At 39.1% G+C, this 18,646-nt stretch overlaps 2 protein-coding genes and 1 pseudogene across 5 annotated transcripts in view; 2 read left to right on the top strand and 1 right to left on the bottom strand.

The window, feature by feature from the left end:
• TMEM243 (transmembrane protein 243) overlaps positions 1 to 5,029 on the bottom strand; it is a 99,711-nt gene extending 94,682 nt beyond the window's left edge. The window contains exons 1-2 of one of the 3 annotated variants that reach the window (XM_064575336.1): positions 4,753 to 5,029; positions 3,324 to 3,487 (exon numbers count right to left, since the gene is read on the bottom strand). The gene's annotated coding sequence lies outside the window, so the exon portion shown is untranslated. The remainder of the gene's footprint in view (positions 1 to 3,323; positions 3,488 to 4,752) is intronic. The other 2 variants (XM_045864785.3, XM_064575340.1) reach the window with 2 other exon arrangements.
• On the top strand, positions 1,782 to 2,166 carry LOC123835618 (large ribosomal subunit protein eL32-like; annotated as a pseudogene).
• A 24-nt stretch (positions 5,030 to 5,053) lies between the features above and the next one.
• CROT (carnitine O-octanoyltransferase) overlaps positions 5,054 to 18,646 on the top strand; it is a 58,259-nt gene continuing 44,666 nt past the window's right edge. The window contains exons 1-6 of one of the 2 annotated variants that reach the window (XM_064575333.1): positions 5,054 to 5,121; positions 5,753 to 5,804; positions 8,573 to 8,708; positions 12,180 to 12,304; positions 14,047 to 14,228; positions 14,398 to 14,522. In XM_064575333.1, coding sequence (XP_064431403.1) covers positions 8,594 to 8,708; positions 12,180 to 12,304; positions 14,047 to 14,228; positions 14,398 to 14,522 — 547 coding nt within the window. In that variant the 5' untranslated portion in view covers positions 5,054 to 5,121; positions 5,753 to 5,804; positions 8,573 to 8,593. Of the gene's footprint in view, positions 5,192 to 5,752; positions 5,805 to 8,572; positions 8,709 to 12,179; positions 12,305 to 14,046; positions 14,229 to 14,397; positions 14,523 to 18,646 lie in introns of both variants that reach the window. The other variant, XM_064575334.1, reaches the window with a different exon arrangement.

Below are 18,646 nucleotides of genomic sequence, written 5' to 3'. Positions count from 1 at the left end.
AATCTGAATAGATGTTTCTCCAATGATACACAACTGGCCAATAAGCACAGGAAAAGATGCTCAACATCATTAGTCTTCATAGAAATGCAAATTAAAACCACAGTGAGCTAACACTTCACATCTACTAGGATGGCTATAACAAAAAGGACATACAATGACAAGTGTTACTGTTATATTGTTACTGTTTTTATGGTGTGGAGAAATTGGAACCTTGATTCATTGTTGGTGGGAATGTAAAACGGTGCAGTTGCTGTGGTGGAAAGCAGCATGGCAGTTTCTAAAAATGTTAAACATAGAGTTAGCATATGATCCAACAATTCCGCTCCTAGGTATGAAAACATATGCTCACACAAAAACTTGTACATGAACATTTACAGCAGCAGCATTATTTTGATAACCAAGAGACAGAAACAATCCAAATGCCTGTCAACTGACAAATTGATAAAATGTGGTATATCCATACAACATATCATTCAGCCATAAAAAGAAATGAAGTACAGATAGATGCTACAACATGGATAAATCTTGAAAACATGATGCAAAGTGAAAGAAGCCAGTCACAAAAGACCTATGGTATGATCCTATTCATATGAAGTATCTAGAATAGGCAAGTCTATAGAGACAGAAAGTAGATTAATGGTTGCATAAGGCCGGGAAAGTAGGAATGGGGGGTTGGTGAGGAATGACTGCTAATGGGTACAATGTGCTCTTTTGGGGGTGATAAAAATGTTCTAAAATTCGATTATGGTGACCACATAACCCTGCAAATACAGTAAAAGCCATTGATTTACATACTTCAATGGGCAAACTATGGTATGTAAATTATATCTTGATAAGGCTTTACATTTTTTTAAAATGTTATGTTCTGTTTAGTAATAAGGAACTTTATATCAGATATAAAACATCATAGTTACCTTAATTCTTCCCCAGGACTCTGGTGGTAAATTTTTATATACAGTAAATATCATCAAAGGCAATCCCCAAACAATGATCAGTACCAAAAAGAGGCCCCTTGTGTGTTCATCTGTCGTTGGTAGTGGAGTTAATTTTTAGTCTCTGGTTGGTCTCTTTGCATCCAGCATGCTTTAGTTTGCTGTTGGCTGCTTCCCAAAATGACCACCTTTTTACTGTCCTCCCCATTAAAAATAAAAGATCACATAATTATCTCTTCACTATGTTCATTTTATGCATTGGGATGAAAGTAAAGATCTATCTCATAGATTAGAGCTACTTATACATTACTTCATTACTTCTTTTTTTAAAAATTTTTATTGTTATGTTAATCACCATACATTAATTAGTTTTTGATGTAGTGTTCCATGATTCATTGTTTGTGTATAACACCCAGTGCTCCATGCAGAACGTGCCCTCTTTAATACCCATCACCAGGCTAACCCATCCTCTCGCCCCCCTCCCTCTAGAACCCTCAGTTTGTTTTTCAGAGTCCTTCATTACTTCTTAGTGATGTAGGCAAGCCATGTCTGAGGACCCAAAAAGGGTCCCACAGGAAAAGCCAAGAGGGTCCTTGGCTTTGTGCAGAATAGAAATCAAACCCAAGCCAGGAAGACATGAAAGCAGAGTTTAATGAATAGCGTAAGTGATAGCATATAGTAGATGGAGGGTCTGGGAGGCTCAGAAAAGGAGAAGTGAATTTCTCCATTGCCTGAGATTAGGGTTTTATACTGGAAAGGGGTCCAGGGTATGGTTCCTTCAGGAATTCAGGTTAGGCTCTCTTCCTCGGCGCTGCCTGAGGAGGTGGCAGCCATCTGTTACTGGGCATCATGGATGCCCTCAGACCTCTGGTGAAGCCTAAGATCATTAAAAAGAGGATCAAGAAGTTCATTTGGCACCAGTCAGACCGGTATGTCAAAATTAAGCACAACTGGCGGAAACCCAGAGGCAGTGATGATAGAGTGCGTAGAAGATTCAAGGGCCAGATCTTGATACTCAACATTGATTGTTGAGTTGCCCAGTGGCTTCTGGAAGTTTCTAGTCCACAATGTCAAGGAGCTTGAAGTGCTGCTGATGTGCAACAAATCTTAGTGTGCAGAGATTGCTCACAATGTCTCCTCCGAGAACTGCAAAGCCATTGTGGAAAGAGCAGCCCAGCCGGCCACCAGAGCCACCAATCCCAATGCCAGGCTGCACAGTGAAGAAAATGAATAGACAGCTTATGTGCACCTCATATTTGTGTTAATAAAGCCATAAAACTACCAAAAAAAAAAAAAGGAATCCAGGTTAGGGTCCCATCAAAGGTGAGTGTCCAGTGAACAACAGGTGTAACTCCATAAATCACTGAAGGAGCTACTGGCACCAGGGTCCACTGTGGTTTGTTCTTAAGATTTTATCAGGTGTATGGGGGCCCCGGACAAAACTCAGAAAATGATCAACTTTCTTGCTTCCCCGTCCTGGAGTGGGAACATAGCTTCTTTGGTTTACTCAGATGCAAGATGAAATATAGAACATGAGTAAATGGGGCCTAGCAGAGAAACAGCAGAGAGAGAGCTTTTCTAAAATGGAGTCCCTTCAGTTCCCTGTCTCATGAGAGTTACAAGTCTTAGCAGTAAGCTAGATGTGCAGATGGAAATGCAAACTTCTGGTAGTTTTGTACTTTTTATTATGGAACTCATCTAGACTTGTCCATAAGGGCTTTTTCTATTTGTAGTATAGTGAGAAAGAGCTATGTAGGACTAAAAATGAAAGCTCTTTCATGGCAACTTAAAAAAACTTATTACCACCACTTACAGTACCTACAAGTTTTTGTCCAGAAAAGTATTTTGATTCACAATCAGTTTTTAATCTTGGGACAACTTGTTATCAATGTACTTCATGTGCCTGAAACATGGTCCTTGTAGCCAATATCGCCCACATCATTCTAGGAAATGCAAAGTAGTTCAAATTTAACCTGAACATAACATAATTTGGAATCAACCATTAAAATACATATTACTCATTTTGAAGAAAAATCATTTATATGCTTTTTAGGCTATGGGTACATACACTTACCAGTATAACATATTTTAAGAGGTTACATTTTTTGCTCTGCACATGCAAGTCTCTGTTCCTGTCATCTTTATTCAGTCCACATTTTTTCCCCTTCCAAGAATCCAGGAATCTTTACAGAAATACTTTTCTTCCCTTTAAATCAATATCCAGAGTAGGAGAAAGACAGTGAAGGTAAGAGACCCTAAATTGTATGCCACCAACAGGCATTAAACATGCACAAACTTTTTAAGAGGTGCCAAAACTCAGCAGGAAGAAGAAAAATGTACAATGAAGGCTTTTGAGCAGTTTTTAAAAATTACTCTGTTTAAGAATACTACCTTGTGTGGCGCCTGGGTGGCTCAGTCGTTAAGCGTCTGCGTTCCGCTCGGGTCATGGTTCCAGGATCCTGGGATTGAGCCCCGCATGGGGCTCTCTGCTCGGCAGGAAGCCTGCTTCTCCCTCTCCCTCTCCCCCTGCTTGTGTTCCCTCTCTCGCTGTGTCTCTGTCACATAAAAAAAAAAATACTACCTTGTAAGCCAATTTTTTTTTTTTTTTAAGATTTTATTTATTTGACAGAGAGAGACACAGCGAGAGAGGGAACACAAGCAGGGGGAGAGGGAGAGGGAGAGGCAGGCTTCCCGCGGAGCGGGGAGCCCGATGTAGGGCTGGATCCCAGGACCCTGGGATCATGACCTGAGCTGAAGGCAGATGCTTAACAACTGAGCCACCCACGAGCCCCCTTTGTAAACCAATTTTAACGTTATCCAGAACACAGCATTTACATACTTTGAGATATGTTCTTTATCACAGCTTCAGAAATAACTACTACAAGTAATTTCAATTTCGTATCTGAAGCCTTTTTGGCCTGGTATATCTCAGAAGTCAGAACTTTTATTAGAAAGGTGTGCAATCATATATTATGCAACACCTCCAGCAAGGGTTGGAGCTGCTCTGTAATTAAACACGTTAATAGTTCCGTAGAAAACTTTTGACTATTCACACCAAGTGAATTATCCGGTTATACACGGCTTCAACTGCGTTCAGGTCAGATTTAACTAGTAAGGGAGTTAGGAAAGACAGACAAAGGACTGGGACCTGTAATGACATGTTTATCTTAAATCCGGTTCTTTATCATTGATATCTGGTTCAGAGCCAGTGTAAACTATTGGTCTTTTCGTCCACAAAAAGGAAACAATGTATTTAAAACGAAAACTGAAACAGTATGTTTTGTTTCAAAAGGGAAATGTAAAATAGACTAGCCTGTGAAACTAAGTTAATTACATTATGATCCTCTTGAACTTGTCTAGCTCCACTTTGGTTAAAAACTCCCATTTTCTTGGCGCAATAGGAAAAGATTAACCCCAGGCTTGTAGCGTGAGCATCCCTCGGGGATTCACGGACCTTGGGATCAGGAAGAAGTGTAGAAGGGCAAGGAAGCCAGGCATGCTGCAGAGTGCTCCAGCATTATCTACGCTGGGCCAACTTCAGTCTCAGTTGGATAAAGGGAAAGAGAGTAAGTAGGGTTCTTTGCGGTCACTGCTCTCTTGCCAGCAGGACACAGGGTGAACAAGATTCCCTTCAGAGGCATTAGTATAAATTCTTGCTTGGGGGTTGCAAAGAGTCTCACTGGGAAGGGGGAGGAGCGTCTGGTAAGCCAGAGCTGGGGCTAGAAGAGGAAGGGAAACAGGGCGCCGAGTCTTGCACAAAGTGGGTGAAAACGATTCTAAGCCACCAGTTCCTGAATCGGTCCCAGACGGTTAAGCGTACCTGCGTGGGTGGAGCACTGCGGGACCCGAGCCTCCGCGGTATCCCCTGACCCGGCGGGGTGCTCCACCTGCAACAAGTAGTTAACTGCTATGCCGCAGGGCTTCGGCCGTTCCTCGGGCGTCCGGGAAGCCCTTCCCGGGCGCTCAGCCTGTACCCGACCTCCCTGCCAAGGACGCCCACGGGAAGAGGGGCTGGGTCCTCCCAGCCCGCAGGCCCGGCTCGTCCCCGGCTTCAAGTACGGGGCGGGACCCTCGCGGCTTTCCGTCCAATCCTCGTTCCCCGGTGACCGCGGGGCGTGACCCTCGCGGCTTTCCGTCCAATTCCCGCTCCTCAGTTAGCGGCTGTGGCGGAGTAGATGGAGCGCAAGCGGTGAGGACCCGCAGGCCCAACGAGATAGCGCTCTCTTCCTCCCCCAAACCTTGGGCATCGTGGGGGAAAGTTAAGTTGCTTAGAATAGAGTTAAGTAGAGTAGAACGGCGGAAGTGCCAGGACTCGGCGGGAGCGTCGTGTTGTCAGGCATCTTGCCTGCGGGGTCGGAGACGTACCCCCGAGGTTGGGCCGCTGGGCTGGTCCATAGTGCTGCGTATTTAGATTTCTCTCACTTGGGCTCTTGAGTGTGCAGAGCTGCTCTTGGTGTGGTGGGAGGAGGCTGAGCTCTCGTCGCACTCTGTGCCCCCGTTTTCTCCAGCCGAGCTTTGAACTCCTTGTCGCCCTGAGACCAGGCACCGGGAGGCACTTTGTGTGACGAGAGTGTGGTTGTCCGAAGCCTGGTTAATCCTACAGTAATTGTTAGCCAGCTCTTTAGCAGATGAAGTTTGTACGTGTTTGCTGTGATTCCCAACAGTTTAAGTCTTGGGGCTTCCCAGTCTCTAGATTTTGTCTTCCACTTTCTTTCACCAGTTTTTGTTAAAATTCCCTGCCCTCCCCCGCAGTTGTCAAGCTTGTTTTTTTCCTTTCCACGGTCACCAGCCTAGTTCAAACCCTTGTGTTTTCAAAACAGAATTGTTGCAGCAAACTCCTGGCAGTCCTAAGAAGTTCATTTTGGTGTACCGGTATGTGACAGTATGTTTTTTTTTTACTTACGTTCCTGTTTCTGTTTTCCATTTTATTTTCATGGTTACATTTTATTGCCCCGAGGAAGCCTACTGTAATTAATTCCAGTGGCATCATTTTCTTAATGCATATGTAGGTTCTTTTGGAATTATTTAATCTTCATGGTAGAGAATTCAGAATAATCCTTCCTGAACGAATCAGGTAATTCATATTTTCAGTGTGTACCTTTTGGTGAGTTAAGACTAGTAAGCATGGGATTGGTAGTCTTGGTATCAGTTTTCTAGAGTCCATGAGAGGTATACAATGAATTAGGGTATCTTTTCTATATATGTGTACTAGATTCTTGTTGCTGACGACAATTTATCACAAACTTAACAGTTCAAAAAAAAAAATCACAAATTGGTTATCTCACAGCTTCTATAGATCCGAGGTCCAGGTAGGTTTAGCTGTATACTCTGCTTAGCATCTCACAAAACTGAAATAAAGGTTTCTGTAGTTTCGGGCCCTTTTCTGGAGACTTTGGGAAAGAATCCACCTGTAGGCTAGTTGAGGTTGTTGGCAGAATTCATTTTCATGCAATTGAAGGACCGAGGTCCCCATTTCCTCACTGGGTTCCAGCTGGGGGCTTTCTCAGTTCCATAAGACCGCTAGTATCTTCATATCCAGACAGTAACTTCAGTCCTTTTCATGCTTTTAATCTCCCTGGCTCATCTACAGCCCGCTGCTGGAGAAAGCATTCTCCTCCTGAGGGCTCCAGTGATTAGACCCACCTGGATAATCTATTTAAGGTTACCTGTGCTGTATAAGACAACATGGTCACAATCACGGAAGTGCTGATCTCCTTATATTCACAGGTTCTGGGGAGTATAAGGGTGGAATCATGGGAGCCATTCCTGGAAATTTTGCCTAGCATAATATGGTTGTCTCAACTAGATTATTTTTATAATGTGTTTTTGTAGGCATTTAAAAATAGTCCTAATAACACCTCTTTCTGATTATATAATTATCCTCTCTACAGGTAAGGAAATTCAGTTAAAGTTAGTTGCCCAGAAGCTCACGGCTAGAGAGTGGTGGAGTTGGTATTTACCTGTATTTCCATTGGGTCTAAAACTAATATTTATGGATGGTCAAAATAAAGTACAGCCAAAGTCATTATATGGGAAGAAACTGAGGAATTAGGAGATCTTTGTTGTGTCTTATTTTTGGATTATATCTTTATTTTAGTGGTATAGGTTAAACTCTTTTACCCTGACAAAGAAAGCCCAAAATACAATGACATGAATAAAAATGTTTTTTCATACATCTAGTGGGAGAAGGCTAGGGCTAGTAGGAAGATTCTGATAACCTCTCAATACATGGCTTCCATAAACAGTTGCAAGGTGCTGCTTCAGTTGGTCCTACCTGTTAGGCAGTGAGGAGAGAAAACACAGGGAGAGTACGTGTAGTTAGTCCTTTATAGGGGCATGACCTGGAGGAGACATATTACAAAGTCCTACTGAGCTCCAGAGCAGGGTAGGAAAGATAAAGCTGTGTGGCTTTATACCCAGTTGGAACTCAGGATTCTGTTAAGAAAAAAAGGAGAAAATTTATATTGCCCCATAACAACCTCTGCCACACCCTAGCTTTTGATAATGTTTTATTCCATAACCTTCTGTGAGTGGAATATTTTGTTTGGCTTTGCTATTAGTTTTAATTTAAAAAGTGGTATTTGAAATCGGAGGGGTAGATGAACCACGAGAGACGATGGACTCTGAAAAACAAACTGAGGGTTCTAGAGGGGAGGGGGGTGGGAGGATGGGTTAGCCTGGTGGTGGGTATTGAGGAGGGCACATTCTGCATGGAGCACTGGGTGTTATGCACAAACAATGAATCATGGAACACTTCATCTAAAACTAATGATGTAATGTATGGGGATTAACATAAGAATAAAAAAAAGTGGTATTTGAAAGGAAGGTAATTCTTACCTTGATTTCTCAATTGCTATTATACTATATAACTTAATTTTTAAAGGCTTCTTTGAGAAATCTCATTTTCCATTTAACATTTGTATACCTCATTCACATTTTGGGTTAGTTTGATTTCTCTGAGGAAAACTAATAAATTTGTGGTAAATGTTTAAGATTGCTTTGGGATACTTGAAACTGTTCTGTGTAGGCCTCAAACCATCTGCATAAGTAGGCTACAGCAGCTTGTCATGATTTAGGTATTCTGTGATATTCTACAGCTGGATGAGTCTTAAACTGCTCTTATTCTAGAGAGTTCTCTCTTTCCACCCATCATATTTTTCTTCACAACTGAATTCTGCCTACCCATTTAGACCTACCGGGAGATTCCTCACCCATTCTCACTTAGCTTTAATGTAGGGCGAAGGTTTTGATGAAAGAGATGTGGGTTGGACCTTAGGAAAGTTGCTGAACTCTTGAGTTTTGATTTCTTCATATGCAAAATGGAGGTGACTGTCAAAAGGCAGGGATAATATGAAGGTTAGATACATATCTTCTATCACACCTGTTGTACTACTTGGCAAATAGTGGGTGCTCAGTAAATCAAAATTACACTAGTTCCACTGATGACTCCTTGAATTCCAGCACTTGGAATCAATGCTTTTTTTTTTTTAATTGATTTTCTTCAACAAGTTTATGAATTCCTCAAGGGCTAGGACCACATTCTGGATATACTGTGGTCCCTAAATAATGATTTAGTGAATTAGAACTAGCATATATAAGAATATTTATGAGATTAAAACTGTCAGGGCTTTTTTCTTTAGTTTTCCTGCTGTGCTTGCATCATGGAAAATCAGTTGGCTAAATCAACTGAAGAACGAACATTTCAGTACCAGGATTCTCTTCCATCTCTGCCTGTTCCTTCACTTGAAGAATCATTAAAAAAATACCTTGAATCAGGTATGTTTGTAATCTTCTAGTATATAATAATATTATTAGCAACGTAGAAAACTGAAAGTATTAGAAGTAGATGAAGGTCTAATTGCTTTTTCCTTTAGGCTCATGATAATTAAAGTATCCTTAAAATGTCCAGAACTTGGAGCGCCTGGGTGGCTCCGTCGGTTGTGTCCAACTCTTGATTTTGGCTCAGGTCAGGATCTCAGGGTCCTGAGATCGAGCCCTGTGTTGGGCTCTGAGCTGGGCATGGAGCCTGCTTAAGATTCTCTGTCCCTCTCCCCCTCCCTTTGCCCTCCATCCCCACCTGCTCGTGCTCTCTCTCTCAAAAAAACACCGAAAAAACAAAGGCATTTAAAAATGTCCAGAACTTTTCTGTCTTTATCTCTCAAGTTAATTTTTCCATAGTTTAAAAAGCCTATAAACCTACTATTAGGTTTATAATAAAAAGTAGTAGGCCTCTGCCTTATTCTCCACTCCCCACCCCAATCCTACTCCCTCAGACAAATATTTTATCTTTTTTTTTTTGTATTGTTTATCTCCGGATTTAAAGTAAACTTTTATACTAGTATTTCTTAGGTTTTTTTAGTTGTGGGTATTATAAATTTGTTCCTAAGAAGATGTGGATTTAGCTCTTTCACACCTTTAACCTTCCCCCCTTCACACCCAACATATAGGCAATCCAACATACCCACATTTTCCTTTTCATTCTTTCAATATAGTTGTACAAAATCACCATTTGGGTTAAATTAGTACTCACCTGATTTAATTCCAGGTCTCACCTGATTTAAATTAGTATGTACGTGAGTTAATTTACCTGACCATCTAGGGTTTATCGTTATGCAGTTATTCACAAGAGAACCATTCAGTGTACTTTGAATGCCTTTTTATGGCATTGTTTTGTTTTGCTCATTTTTCATTTGCTTACTTTGCTTTGTATCCTTAAGTAATTCACTCCCAAATACTTCAATACACTGAAAATTCCTGACTACATTATATACATGAGATACGTATATAGGTATGTACCTATACATTATATACATAAGCTATTCTCTCAGTTTCATTTCTTGGAGACATCCCTCCTGGGGCCCTCTGCCCTCTTGCTCCCATTAGTGTTTACTTTTCTTGAGTTGGCTGGACAGCTGTTACCTTGGAGCTTTCCTTCCCCCATCTCTGGCAGTTCTTTTTACCTCTCTCTCCTGTTTTGGATTCCCTGGTTCCTGTCTTTTTTTTTCTTCCTCTTTTCACTTATTTTTGTGAAGTACATCTTCAGTAGCTACTTGGGAAAAAGTGTTTCTGGAAAGGAAAGAATGTCAGACTTAAAATTTTATTCTACCCTCGTACTTGATTTTTTGGCTGAGTATAAAATATTCTGGGTTGGAAATTATTTTTCTTAAGAGTTTTGAAGCTACTGTTTGTTCCTCCTGAGAAGTTCCTCCTGAGATGCCATTCTGTTTGATCCTTTATTTGTGACTTGTTTTTTACACTCTGGATGTATTTGGAAACCTTTTTCTTTATCCCTACCATTCTGAACTTCTTGATGTCCCTTAGTGTATGGGATTTTTTCATTTATTTCTCTGAATATACAGTAGATTCTTTGAAGCTTAAAAAAATTCATGTAATTCAATTCTAGGAAATTTTCAAAATACTTTTTCTTGGATAATTTTCTCCTCCTTTCTTTGCCCTCTCTTTCTGGAACTCCTGTTAATTGGATCTGGGGTGTTCTGGACTAAGCTTTTGATTAAAAAATTATTTCCCTCATTATTAGTGCCTTTCCCTTTCTGGTCTGTTTACTGTTGGGTGTCACCAATCCCGTTTTTACTTATTCTGCTCTTTGATTCTCATGTGAGAGGCTTTCCTCAAATATCTGACAATCATTAGTCATTCATTTTTAAGAGCTAGGCCCTAAAAAGCTGATTGAGAGTTCTGTGTGCATGGGTAGGGGCTTGGTGACTGGTGGGCCTTCTAGTGAGCCTTGTTGCAGAGATCTAGCAGTTCCACCAGGGCATGCCCAGATATCAGTCATACTTCTCTTGGACTGATCCGTTTCCCCAGAGAAGAGTCCTCTTTTGTTTAGAAGGCATGAACCTGATACCTAGTGTTTTGGGAGCTAACTAGGGGAAGGAGGCTGGAGGGCTTATTGTTCTGGGTGTACACTTTGATTATAATCTCTCTTTTTTTCAGTATGGGTTAGGATCTATTTAAATTGCTTCTCTGGTTCAATTTGTCCTAAGAGTAGAACTCTAGATTTCTACTGGTGTTGGTAGGAAGTTGCCTGGCTTCCCAGAGTGGAGAAAGATCTACAGGTGTGGGTGTGGATGGGACTGTTTGCTGCTTCTGAACACTTTTAAGCAACCCGTTTTCAGTCTTTCTTTGCCCCCTTTGGAAGTCCATTTGCCTTGAATTTTTTAACCTTTCTGGGATTCTACTGCAGGCATTGGCTTGCTTCTTGGTTTGCACTTAACCCTACCTTGTCTCTTCTTACCTTCTACTCTCCAGGCTTTAGATATTAACTTTCTCCATTTTACAAATTCAGTTACCATTTTCTCATCTGTTTTCTAATGTGTGAAATGTTAGCTTAACTGGTCTGCTGCACTCTCCTTTCACATTCTTTGTCCTTATAGATTTATGCCTTTTTAATTACTGTCATTTTAGTGAGCTTCTAGAAGGATTAGAGATAAATGTATGCATTTAGTTCACTTTGTTTAAATGAAAGTCCTCTGATATTTTTAAAATTTCTTCCTTTTTTTCCTCATTTACTTTTATCTGGGAATTCTAGTTTCTTTTTAAAAAACTTTACTGATTATTTGCTATATTTTTATTATTCATTTCATTTGTCCTTTTTCTAAATACAGCTATTTAAGTTGACTTTAAGATAGTACTTTGAAGAGACAAAATAAAGCAGAAGGAAGATATTAATGTCCTTTGATTACTAATTGACTTTTGTCTGTAGCTTAATTTTCAGAACAGTTGGTGTTCATTTTCCTGGACTAGAAACCCCTGTCCCCTCCCCCCTTTTTGGGGAAGGAAACCATTACTGGTTCTGGCAGGCTTTATACTTAAATTTACATACGTATTGCGTTTACATACATGATGTTCAAGGCTCTGCTTGAACATTAGTTGGAAACAAGCTTTAATTTCTCTTATTCATTGCTAAACAGGATTTACTTCTCTGTTGGACCAATAGCTAGAGGATAGTCCTGTCTTTATCATTTTAACTGTCATCATCCAGAATGATTTTAAGAGTTGTCAGATTACATAGTATCCACTGTTTAATTTTTTTACAGCATTTTACTATGTTGCTTTTCAGTCATTTTCATGTTGTAAACTCTGATTTATTGAACTGCCATGATAATTAATGCATACATAATTGTTTTACATAATTGAGTCTCATTATTTGTGTAATAGTGGAGTAACACAAACATTATTTGTGTTACTTGATGTCTAAATATTTTAACGTATATTTTTTCCTTATAGTAAAGCCGTTTGCAAATAAAGAAGAATACAAAAGAACTAAAGAAATTGTCCAAAAATTTCAAGATGGTATTGGAAGAAAACTGCACCAGAAATTACTTGAAAGGGCAAAAGGAAAAAGAAATTGGGTATTTATGTTATTGTACTTAGGATTAGAAAATTGATGATGCCTGGGCGCCTGGGTGGCTCAGTTGGTTAAGCGACTGCCTTCGGCTCAGGTCATGATCCTGGAGTCCCTGGATCGAGTCCCGCATCGGGCTCCCTGCTCGGCAGGGAGTCTGCTTCTCCTTCTGACCCTCCCCCCTCTCATGTGCTCTCTCTCTCTCATTCTCTCTCTCAAATAAATAAAAAAAAAAAAAAAAGAAAATTGATGATGCCTAAAGAATGAAAAATAAAAATGTAAATAGCTTTTATTTTAAAATTATTAGTGTAAATGTCCTTTCAGTCATTGTTATAGTCATCTAAAAGACTTAATGAATTGTGTAACTCTAGGGAGTTTTGAGTGTGGTGTGTGAGCTCCTTTCTTATATGGGGAACTTGTCAAAATACAGATTTCCTGGGACCAGTGATTCTGAATGGGGGCCCAGAAACCCTTATTTTAACAGCTGTCCCATGTGGTTCTGATGGAGGTGATCTGTAGACCTTGCTTGTGAGAAACATTTTGTTCAGGTAATCCCAGCCTGAAAAAACTCCAGACACTAAAACTAGACCTACCACGTAGGTGGCATACAAATATTTAAACATCATATGAGAGAGAAGGGGCCATTACAAAATTGGAGTGGAGAATGGTTATGAGTATTATGTGTTTCAGTTAGATAGATTGAAGGGGAGATGTTGGTATAATAATTACTGAGGCACTCAATAATTTCCTGCAGAATTTTTGACTTCTTCATCTTAATTACTTCTGTAGTATGAACCAAAGGATAAGTTTTTGTAATTAAAAAACATTGCCTTAATCTAGAAATCAGGAGTAGCTATCTTTAAGTTTTAGAAATAAAAAGGAAACTGATCTTTCCATTAGTTATTGATACCTATGATGGAATAATAAAATTTTATACTTCCAGATTCCCTTATTCTCAATCTTGAGACTTGAGCGATTTTAATTAAATCAGGGAAAGGTAAAGAAGTCTGTATCCTTTTGCTTATTTCTTTTTCTGAACAATTGATTATAGTTTATAACATCAGTTTCTTAAAAATAACTCCAGATAGTCTGATGAGATCTGCTTACTTATGCATGAAATTCAATTGCATGTTGTAAAAGAGGGACACGTAAAGCTCTGGCTCTGAAAAATCTAAATTAGTTTTAAGTGTACTGAAAAGGTTTTATATTTTTGATTTAGTATTTCAGTTTTTGCTTGGAAAAGGATAATTGCAAATGCCTTAATAGTTGATAAAATTAAGTGAGGATTTGTTTTGTATTTATTTACCCAAGGTGCTCTGAGAAAACACACCTAAGTACTTAGTTTGGTATTTGTGACTCCAATATGATCCGTCTGAAAAGGTGCCTTTTCAGTGCTTTCTTGTTGCCTGTTTTTGATAGTGTAGTTAAGCTGAATAGTATTTAAGATCCTGTAGTTCCCAAAAAAAGAAATGATCACAATAGCATTTTTCAATATCTATGATGATTTAAAGCAAGAAAACATGTTTTTATTTCTTAATTTTTTTTTGCTTTCAGAACAAAGTTACTGAGGTAAAATTTATGTATAATAAAATCCGTTGTTAGTATACGATGGATGTGGGTAAGAAAACATGTTTTTAAGTGTTAAAGAGTAAAGAGAAAAGAACAAATACAGCTTTTTTTTTTTTTTCTTGCTGTTACACATTCAAGTATTCTCAATAGCATTAGGTTGATGTTCTTAATTTCTTTTAGCTGGAAGAATGGTGGCTGAATTTTGCCTATCTGGATGTTCGTTTACCATCGCAACTGAATGTCAATTTTGCTGGTCCTGCACCTTATATTGAACACTACTGGCCTCCAAAGGAAGGCACTCAGTTGGAAAGAGGAAGTATAAGTCTTTGGCATAACTTGAACTACTGGCAGCTATTAAGAAAGTAAGGACAGTTATGTGAATTTAGTAGCAGATTTACCCAAAGTTTGAAGTGGCAAAATGTTGAGAAGCTTAATTTACTTAGTTGAGGATACTACAGTTGTGACTACTTGGTTTATAAGTTTTATAATGGCTTGTTGATCAAAATACTTTTTTTTCGTTTGTTTTAATAGAGAAAAAGTACCTGTTGATAAATCTGGAAATAGTCCTCTAGATATGAATCAATTCCGAATGCTGTTTTCCACCTGCAGGATTCCAGGAATTACTAGAGATTCAATTACGAGTTATTTTAGGACTGGTAAGTAGAAAACATGGGTGTGGTATTTTTTGTTTGTTTGTTTGTTTTGGTAAAGGCATTGGGATTTGGGTAGTTTTGCTACGGTTTTTAATGACACTATGGAACATACTATTTTGAATATTTCTTTACTGGATTTTGACTAATCAGAGGCTTTCTGTGAACCTTTTAGTCATTGTGATTAGTCAGAAATAATTTATGGGAATGGATTTTATAAACTGGTCTTAAATCGTTCTGTATAAAACCTGATGCTTACGTTGTGTGATTTGAGAGTTTAAGTTCTAAAGAGCGTTATTAATCAGTATTAGGTAATCTGGAGCATAGGATCTGGATTTGTCTGTCTTTGCCCTGTTCTTCTTTGAATTCTCTTTTTGAGTGTGCTTGTCTGTGCTTATCATGACCCATTTCTCTTTGTGAGTATGCCCTCCCTTTCACGCCCAGCCATATGAGGTGAGAGTCTGCTGTCAGTCTCCTTGAAGGCATATGAGTTGAGAATGACTCATCAAAGTTCCTGTTTTTACTGTCAGCTTAATGGCAAATTCTGCTTGGTGTACTAGCATATCTTAAAATGGAAAATTCTTTTGTAAGTGCTGGTTTTCAGTTATTTCAGGATCTTTTTCTTTTTTATAAATTTAATAATGTAGTTTATAGTTACTGTGGAATGTAATTAGGGAAAGATATTTTTCTTCATTTAAAAGTAAAATTTCTGTAGCCGGTTTTGCTTGTAGTGTGGGGAGTTTGAGTTTACTTTCATGTAAGAACTCATCTTTGTAAACCTCATTAGATGCTTGAGATATTTAATGTCCTCAAGCCCACTCACATTTATATTGATGTTGCAAGTGAAAGACCTGATTATTTATGGCATAAAGTTTAATGCCCAAATATGAATGCAAAAGATGAACAGGAGAAAATGGAGAATAGCAGTAGCAAAGAGAGAAATATGCCTATCATTTAGGATATAATATCAATAGACCTGGTTTTCAGTTTAATCTTTATCACTTCATAGGTCCTTAGATAAGGTAATCCTTTGGTACAGCATGTAAAATGCAGATTCATTAATTTAATAATGTGTCTCTTAATGCAGTCCTTTAAGCTGTCATGGTTAGTATATTCTTGTACTTAAGACCAGGTGAAGAGGTGTAGATAGGGACAAAGCTGAGGGAATAAGTAAACAAAAAAATAACAGAGTTACTGATAAATACTGTATAGAGAATTCAAATAACATGAGTAACTGGATGGCTATTTTAGATTGGGTATTCAGGGAAAACCTCTCTGAGGATCTGAATGATACGATGATCCAGCAGTTTTTTGGCTTTTTATTTTTGTTTTCGTTTAGTTCAGTTTGTTGTTTTGTGTGTTGAGGGAATCCCCTAGGCATGAGTAAACTTGGCATGTTTGAAGGGGAATATGGATGGAGCAGAGCAGGCAGGAGGCAGAGGGGACTCTTGGAGTGTTGACTAGAGGCTAGATCATATAGTACTTTGTAAGCCAACTAAGGTTTTTGGCTTTTATTTAAAATGTGAATAGATAATGAGTTTTGAGAAAGAAAGTGGTATGATCAGATTTATGTTTTAAAAAGATGATTCTACCTGCCATTTGAGGAATAAGATTTTTAGGAACATACCAGGGTAGAAGCAGGGATATCAGTTAGAAAATTGTTTCAGTAGTCCAAGAGAGCCATAATAATGACTTGTAACTAGGGTGATATCATGAAGCTGGTAAAAAGTTGTTAGATTCTGGATATATTTTGGATTTGGATTTAGTAGAATTATTCATAGATTGGTTGTGAGATGAGAGAGAAAAAGGAGAATCAGAGATGATTCCAAGATATTTGGCTTGAGTAATGGGATAGATAGCTGTGTTGGTTCATGAGGTGGGAAACTTTGGGAGGAAATATTTAGGGAGGAAATTAAGAGGTCCCTTGGGCTGTGTTGAATTTAAGATGCCTTTTAGACATCTGAAGTGGAAATGCAGGTAGGCAGTTGGGTACAAAGTTGGGAGTTCAGGAGAGATTTCAGTACTGCATATAGAGATTTAAGAATCACCATTAGGAGGCATAGAAAACATTTTTAAAGGCATAAGAGTAGCTAAAGTTACTTTTGTAACATATAGATGAAGATTACCAGGGGAATCAGTACCGAATCTTACCACAATTAAATAGGGTATTTGGTGAATACCTCCTGAAGAGGAGAACACAGCAAAAGAGACCAAGGGGGGAAGAAAGGAAGGGCAGTGGTCTCCCATAAGCCAAGAGAAGGAAGTGTTGTGTCACATGTTCCAGAAGCCAAATGAGATAAAAATTAAAAGTGACCATTGTATTTATCGGCATGATGTGGACAGAGCCTGCCCTGACAAGAGCAGTCTCAGTGGAAGTTGGGGAAGGGAGCTCAACTGGAGGAGGTGAAAGCAAATCAAATAATTAGTGACAACATTTGGAAATAATGCTTACGGAAAAAGTTTTGATGTGCAGTGGGAGGGACTTCATTTAATTTTAAAAAAAGAGTGATATTATAACATAGGAGTGACATAGGAGAGAAAGAAAAATAATCTTTCAGGGAAAGGAATAAACAGCCAAAGTCATTGAAAAGATAAAGAGCTGAGAGGGTCAGGAGTAGAAATGGTGGAGGGCTGGTCTTTGACAGGAGCAAGGATGAGAAGGAATGCAGAAAGTACATCTAGATGCAAATCGATGGGCCAATTTTGTTGTGGGAAGATGAGGAGGTCCATGTATTCTTTGTGTTTTCCTTGGTGAAATGAGAACTGAGGTCATTAGCTGGGGTAGAAGATTAGAGGAGAAAGAAGGTTTAAAATACTAGTCATTTTGGGAGGGTGCCTGGGTGGCTCCGTTGATTAAGCATCTGACTCTTGATTTCGGAATCAGGTCATGATCAGGGTCATGGGATGGAGCCCCACATTGGGCTCCGCGCTCAGCATGGAGTCTGCTTGAGATTTTCTCTCTCGCCCTCCACCCTTCCCCCAGCTTGCTTTCTCTTTTTCTCTTTCAAAATAAATAAATAAATAAGTAAAATCTTAAAAAAAAAAAATACTAATCATTTTGGAAAGTGGGAGAAGCAGATGTGCTAGGGGAATGCAGGGTAGCTGATGAGTGTTGAGTGCCCATTTGAAATGGTGTGTTTATGAATTTAAAGTTAGATTAGACGATATGTTGTTTTTTTCTTCAGCAACAATCAGGCAGGCGTTTTGATTCAAGCGTTTTGCAAGGAAGAAATTAAAATGCTGGGCCATGGTATCTATCTTCGATATGGAGAAAATTGAAGCGCTAATGCATGTGAAGGCAGCCTGTAAGCCGCTATGGCTAAGAGGCTAATGTCATTAAGGAGGCAGTACTTAAAACTATTTTTATTTTACTTACCCACTTAGAGACCATTAAGACTAATTCAGTCCTGCCTTTTACCCTGTTAACCTCATTTTGCCTGCAGTTCAACCTCTCAGGTCCTCTCTCATCATCTAGATTCAGGGATTTGTGTGTAGCCTAATTTGATCCAAGTTTCCCACTACTGTGACCCACCCTCCCTCCATTTCCCAGACTCTTCTACTATAGTTTCTGGAACTCATGGTCAGCAAAATCCTTTGTATCCTCAACCTTTTCTCTGAGAGTTCCTGTTTCCCTGTGAAAGGTACTGTTACTGAACCTGGCTATTCTTTGAGCTTACTGCATTCCCTATAACCATCTCAAGTGGGTATATTTTTTCTCATACTGTGGTACTAGAGGGTATGTAGGAGATGTTGGTATCCTTTTTATTTCCGGTGGCCCTTGCCCCTTTCCTTTCTTCCTTACAGTTTGAGCTCTTGAAAAAAGGAAAGCTATCAGGTTCTGTCACCAGTGCTTGTCTTTGTTGTAGTGGCTTTTTTTTTCTTCTTAAAAATTTTTTTTTAATTTAAATTCAATTTAATTAACATATACTGTATTATTAGTTTCTGAGGTAGAGTTTAGTATTCCCCCATTGCTTTATCACCAGTCTCACTATCTTTCTTTTCATCACTACCTCCTTCACATTCTTTTTTTTTTTAAGATTTTATTTATTTATTTGACAGAGAGAGAGAGTGAGCGAGCACAAGCAGGGGGAGCAGCAGAGGGAGAGAGAGAAGCAGGCTCCCTGCTGAGC

This window comes from Mirounga angustirostris, unplaced genomic scaffold (assembly GCF_029215605.1).
Source record: "Mirounga angustirostris isolate CCGP_5_RB_7025 unplaced genomic scaffold, mMirAng1.0.hap1 SCAF_12, whole genome shotgun sequence".
Taxonomy (NCBI): domain Eukaryota; kingdom Metazoa; phylum Chordata; class Mammalia; order Carnivora; family Phocidae; genus Mirounga; species Mirounga angustirostris.
This window is presented reverse-complemented; position numbering and strand designations above follow the sequence as displayed.